The sequence below is a fragment of the Octopus bimaculoides genome, chromosome 9, assembly GCF_001194135.2.
Source record: "Octopus bimaculoides isolate UCB-OBI-ISO-001 chromosome 9, ASM119413v2, whole genome shotgun sequence".
Classification (NCBI taxonomy): domain Eukaryota; kingdom Metazoa; phylum Mollusca; class Cephalopoda; order Octopoda; family Octopodidae; genus Octopus; species Octopus bimaculoides.
The window spans coordinates 44519392-44526152 of record NC_068989.1 but is presented as its reverse complement, the minus strand read 5'-3'; the positions used below and the strand labels follow the sequence as shown (position 1 = coordinate 44526152).

At 36.5% G+C, this 6761-nt stretch overlaps 1 protein-coding gene across 1 annotated transcript in view; it reads left to right on the top strand.

The window, feature by feature from the left end:
• Positions 1–1424: 1424 nt before the first annotated feature.
• The window catches only part of LOC106877490 (diphthine methyltransferase), a 34765-nt gene continuing 29428 nt past the window's right edge, over positions 1425–6761 (top strand). The window contains exons 1-2 of the mRNA XM_014926404.2: positions 1425–1647; positions 3727–4034. Of these exons, the coding sequence (XP_014781890.2) occupies positions 1510–1647; positions 3727–4034 (446 nt within the window). The 5' untranslated portion in view covers positions 1425–1509. The remainder of the gene's footprint in view (positions 1648–3726; positions 4035–6761) is intronic.

The window sequence follows — 6761 nt, the reverse complement described above, 5'->3', positions numbered from 1 at the left end:
GCTGGGCGAAGTGGAGCAACGTTGAGTGACGTCCCTTGCCTGAAGGCCCAATGTTCCTCCAGGAAGGGGAACCAAAATGAGTTTATGTCCAATTGCCTAACAAATTGGCCATGCACTCCCTCGGAGAAAGAAGAGTCTGGGACATCAAAAGTCCTGGGGACCAGCTATATTGAGGGTGTTGTAGCTGCAGAGAGACACACATAATGTGATGGAGAATGTAACCAGAAGTTTACCATCTAAGTAATTAAAGATGTACAACATATATGGGCAAGTAGCTTCATTAGAGAGTTCTAATACCAGCTTTGGTGAAATGCTTTACTACCATGAGTCCACTCAGCTGGCAAAAATAAGTGTTAAGATAAACAGAATGCCTGCTATGGTTTGTGTACAATTTTTGGATATTGGATGGGACACTTGTATCATGCCCTAAGCATTATGTTGTGAGACCTTGGGTATTATAATACTCTCGTTTAATCCTTTAGCATTTAGATTACTCTGTCAAATGTAATGCTTAGTTATTCACATTGCTTTGAATTAATTATGCATTACCTCATAGCTTCAAGATTTTGATGATGTGATTGTCTACTTTTAGAGTGACATTGTAGTGTAGGTGTGAGAGGCAGGATCTGGTCGGTTTGAACATAAAACAAGAATATTTGGGCTGGATGTGGCTGGTTTAAATGTTAAAGAGTTAAAAATACTGCTTTAACATTAAGTCTCTCATAAGGTTAGAATTCTATACTTAGCTCTCAACTAGTTGATTAATTGCTTCTACTTGACAGTGATCCTTTGTCTTGAATGGGATCAACTGTATTTGTGGATTTTTTCCAAAACATTTCATAGTGTCACTGGCAACGATCTCACTCAAATGTCTTTTCACGTGCCACCGGCACAAGTGCCAGGAAGGCAAAGCTGGTAACGATCATGCTCAAATGGTGCTATTTACGTGCCACCGGTACAGAAGCCAGACAGCTGCTCTGGCAACGATCACGCTCAATTCAATGTACATAAAAAAGTCCTATTGTAGTTGTATAAATAAATATTATCAGGAACTGGATAAAAATAAAGATTAAAGTATTTAGTGTATTGTAGAATTATGAGCAATTTATTGCACATAAATTTTAGCAACAAAATCTTATATGGAACCCGAAGGGCCATATGGACCCTAGTAGAGAACCACTGCTGTTGAGGAACCACATGGCTATTTTACATTTCAGAAGAGAAAGTTGTGGGGTATGATATTTGGAGGAGTTAGGAAGAGATAAAAATAGTGGTGAGAGGTGTCTAGGTGGACAGTCAAGGTATGAGGTAAGTAGAAGAGAGAAGATGCATAGATGGATGGATGAAGAGCATCCATTCTCTATGTTCTCTTTTCCTCTCTCCTTCCATTTCTTTTTACCCTTACATATTTTCTTGGTCATTTTTATCAATCGAATAATATATTTTATCGATTTCAGTTGTCTACAATCAATATAGAATGAAATAAAAAATAATTTTAAACAGCCAATCATGATTACAACACTTCAGACCCTTAAAACCAAGTTCTATGCTGATTCAGTAGAATGGTGTCCAGTTAGTAAAGATTCTTCAGTTCTACTTGTTGGTAATTATCAACTCGTTGAAGAATTACAACGCTCAGAGCAACAGGTAAAGTGATACTTTTTACTACTACTACTACTACTACTACTGTTGTTTAAGTTGTTGTTTTACTCTTTTACTTATTTCAGTCATTTGACTGCGGCCATGCTGGAGCACCACCTTTAGTCGAGCAAATCGACCCCGGGACTTATTCTTTGTAAGCCTAGTACTTATTCTATCGGTCTCTTTTGCCGAACCGTTAAGTGACGGGAGACATAAACACACCAGCATCGGTTGTCAAGCAATGCTAGGGGGACAAACACAGACACACAAACGCACACATATATATAAATACATATATACGACAAGCTTCTTTCAGTTTCCGTCTACCAAATCCACTCACAAGGCTTTGGTCAGCCCGAGGCTATAGTAGATGACACTTGCCCAAGACGCCACGCAGTGGGACTGAACCCGGAACCATGTGGTTGGTAAGCAAGCTACTTACCACACAGCCACTCCTGTGCCAGCTTCACTCTATATTTGGTCATTGTTACCATCTTTATATCTGGCTATGTTAGCACATTTCATACAGTTACATGTACAATACAGTGCCTTCACCCCCACCTAGCAATGGACTGATCCTCCTAAGTTGTTGTTATTGTTGTTGTTTTGTCCTCAGTTCATCCCCGGTCCAGCTGTGACCATCCCAACATTTCAAGTTCAGTTTCACTGTGTGGCACCTTGGGCAAGAGTCTTCTGCTGTAGATCTGGGCCAACCAAAGCCTTGTGAGTGAATTTGGTAGAGGGAAACTAAAAAAAGCCATTGTACATGTGTGTATGTGTGTGTGTGTGCTTATTTACATCTGCACTTTTCTGAAAATCGCTGAACAACAAGAAGCAGTGATATTGTCAGTTCTTCTGCCAACAAATCATTCACTGGCTTTGCACCTTTGAAGAAGGAAGGAATTAGAGATCCCTTACTTTAAAAACAGGTTTGGGTTAGGGACAGAAAGAACATCTGGTTGTAAAACAATGCCTCAATAATATATTTGTCTAACTCATGCTGGAGTGGAAAAAACAGACATAAAGGAGATGAACATTTACACTCACACACACATGCATGCATGTGCTTGCACACACACACCTTATTACAGATATAATTTTAGTTACATATGTATGTATTAGCTTACACTTCACACTATATTTATCATACAGCAGACATCCCTAGGTATTTTTCTCCAGTTTTTGAGATCTAACACTATTCAATATGTATTCCTTAAAAACCTATATATATCTCTAGGCAATCTAAAATCTTGCAGTCACAGTTAAGCTAAGCTTTACTGATAAGGTCATATAAGCCTGAAACATGTCCAAGGTTGTCCCTATATTTCCAAAAATCAACACTACCCACTGGATATAATTAGCTTCTATTAGTTCAAATTCCAGGATCGTCTTGCTTTTCATGCCTTTAATTATTCACTTTGCTAATGATAATATTTATCATTAAGGATATAATTTTAATTAATTAAAATTTCCTGACCCTCTACATTAAATATGTTATCACCTACTTTTGCTATTTGCTTTTATATGTTTACCATTATTATTATTATTATTATTATTATTATTATTATTCTGCTGAGGGGTCAACTTTGTCTTCATCCTTTTGGGTTTGGTAAAATACCAGTTGAGCAGTTGAGTCAATGCAATTGACTAACTCCTCCCGTCAAAATTTCCAGTCATGTGCCTATATTAGAAAGAATTCTTCTTCTTCTTCTTCTCCTCCTCGCCATCGTCATCATCATCACCATCATTATTATTATTATTATTATTATTATTACTATTATTATTATTATTATTATTAAGACGAAGAGCTGGCAGGATCATTAGCATGCCATATGCAATGTCTAGTAGCATTTTATCAGTCTTTGTTCTGAATTCAAATTTCGCCAGGGTCAATTTTGCCTTTCATCCTTTCAGGATCAATAAAATAAATACCTGCTGAGTACTGGGATCAGTGTAATCGCCTATCCCCATCTACCAAACTTGTTGGCCTTGTGCCGAAATTTGAAACCATTGTTGTTGTTATTATTATTATTATTATTATTATTATTATTATTATTATTATTATTATTATTACTACTATTCTAGGATGAAGAGAACTCAAATGTGAACTGTCGTGTTGGTAGATTGTATGTATATCAACTAAAATTAATAGACTCTCAGGAACTGCTCTCCATTGATGAAGAGTTGAATCATTCCGGAATATTGGACATTAAATGGTTTCATTCAGATCTTAACGGTCACTCGTCATTTGCCTTGGTTGATGCTGAAGGTCAACTATGTCTTTATCGTCTTGAAGGTGAAGACCAGAAGCATGTATCTTTGACCAGTTCTGAAGAATTAGATTCTAATGTTATTGGTTTATCCTTGGACTGGTCAATTCCTCAACAATCAAGGTAACAACAAAAAAAAACTTTTAAGCCATTATTATATTTATTGCCTTTTGTTTGCATATATTTTCATGGGTTGGATTGTTTTATAAATTTAGGTATTTGTTCAAGAATTTGTTAGATGCAATGCTAACGTCCTTTCTTTTAGTTTTATATATGTGTTTGTCTTCTGTATAACATAAAGTAGCTGTATTTGTGATATGTGGATTAACTAGTTTTGAAGTCTTCTTTGAACAGTCAGATATCAGTTTACCTGGAAAGAAACAATACAGTTATTAATGAGAAGAGTTGAAATTAATGCATGCCAGATTTCACAGCTCTAGCATCACTCCTTCTTAGTCAGCCTATGATCTTTTCTGCCCACTTTCATATAAAGTAGCTGTGTTTTCATTGTGTATTATATAAAGTATCTATTTGTGATGTATGAGATATAGAGTAGCTGTGTCTATGTTATTGTTATATTTTGGGATGGTCATTTTTATTTTTTGCCAAATAAACATGCATTATCAAGGGCCCAGGAACAAGAGGTGCATGGGGTACACTTGCACCCACTAGAATTTTTAGGTGGTGCAAAATCAAAATTTGCACCCTCTGCATACCTTTGCCAGGTTCAGAAAATAGTGTCTAAAAATTATAAAGAACTCTTATATTTGATCAGTAAATATGATGGAAAATTGGAAAGCCATCTTTATACAGTTCCTGCTTTCTCAGGTTTCTCAAACAGAATTCAAAATGACTTGTTTGATGCAATTCAAAAAGTAATGTTGGATGAAATAGAAAATGAACTGAAGCAGGAAAAATTCATAACTAACCTTGTAGATGAAACATCTGATGTATCAAACTATTCACAAGTGTCAACTGTTTTACATTATGTTACAAAAGATTGTGTTATTAAAGAACGATTTATCAGTTTCAATGATGTTAGTGCAGATCGACCAGCAAATGCTTTATCTAAACATGTTTTTAAATGCATTGAAATGTGGAAGTGTGCAAACAAATTTTAATTGCTCATACCTATGATGGTGCTGCTACAATGGCAGAACAATTAAATGGGTTGCAGTCAAAGGTAAGAGAGAAATATGAAGGTGCGATCTTTGTTCATTGTTGTGCTTGTAGTGGCGCGAAATTATAGCCACCATTGAAGAAGTACTATTCTGCGCATGCGCAGGAGACTTCACCACTGGAAGCTCCTCGAGTTGCGCATGCGTAGTAAAACTCGTACTTAAGCAGTTACTTTCATTATCTTAGCGAGTTGAGCTCAGACCTTCTACATGACAACACCTTGCTCCTCCACGAAGCATTTTGACACTGTTCTCTGGCAGGCATCAAGGAAGCCCTTAACTTTCCACTACCAACTACAATTTAATCAGCGGCTGCTAAGCAGAATGACAGGAATTGTGAAACCAAGTATCATCATAAAATAAACCTTTTTATTATGTTGTTAATTGTTCTAATGTCTCTTCATTTATAATGCTGTTGAAAGGTGATAGAGAGAGACTAAAGTCTCTACAACGACTATCACAATTATTACATGCTCATGTTCTAAGTTTAGTTCTCTTGCCAGCATGCTCTGCTATAAAAGAATGCAAGATCTCTTTTTTCTACAATAAACTGATTGGGTACATTTTTTATGAAATCATCTAAAGGACTGCTTTTGATAACATAGTTAAAAAATGATTTCTCAAAGCTACAGGAACAAGATGGAAATATTCCTCATATCTCAGTCTTATTATAAAAGAAAATTGTAATTTCATAATCATCCTTTTTTGAGACATCATTGAAAATCCTGAAGCATGGGATGAGACCACATTAAATTCTGTTATTAGATTCTTGCATAATTTAAAAGCTCCTGATTTCTTATTTTCATTAGAAGTATTTAATGACATATTTTCTTTCTTTGATGTCTTATTTAACATCTTTCAAACTAAAAGACAGGACATAGTATATTGTAAAGAGCATATGAATAAAACTAGGACTGTGCTCGAAAATAAACTCAATGGTTTTTCAATATTTTATATGTTAGATGGAAAATATGGAATCGATGCAGCAATCAAAATTAAGAGATCCAGGAATAAATCTATTGATCCCCAACAACATTATAGAATGCTCTATAACAAAATTATTGACACAATAGTTGCCCAATTAAAAGCGCTCTTAGAAGAGCTGACACCCTCATTCAACGTGAACGTAAAGGGACATAACTCAACCGATTCTGCTTATGACTGCTTTTCTACATTCACGAGGTGGTATCAAAAACTTCCCGGACTAGTTATGTTTAATGAAAAATAACTTATTTACCTAAGTTTTAACATCGTCTCTTTCGAAATAGTCACCTTGCGCAGTAATACACCGGTCTCAGCTTTCCTGCCGCTTTTGGAATCCGGTCTGGAAGTTGTTTTCCATAAACGAGTTGAGGACCTGCGATTCGTTCTGGATCTCGACAACGGTGTTAAAACGGCGACTCTTGAGCTGTGTTTTCATCTTGGGGAAGAGATGGAAGTCTGCAGGTGCTAAATCTGGCGAATAGGGCGGATGCGGAAGCGATACCATGTTGTTTTCGGTGAGAAACTCACGAGTGAGGAGTGCTCAGTGAAGAATCCAATTCGCGCCCCACAGATCCGGTCGCTTTCGCCAAATGTCTTCCCTCAAACGCTTCGAAACATCGCAGTAGAACTCTAAATTGACGGTTTGGCTGTGGGGGACGAATTCTTGATGCGCAATACCATATTTCTG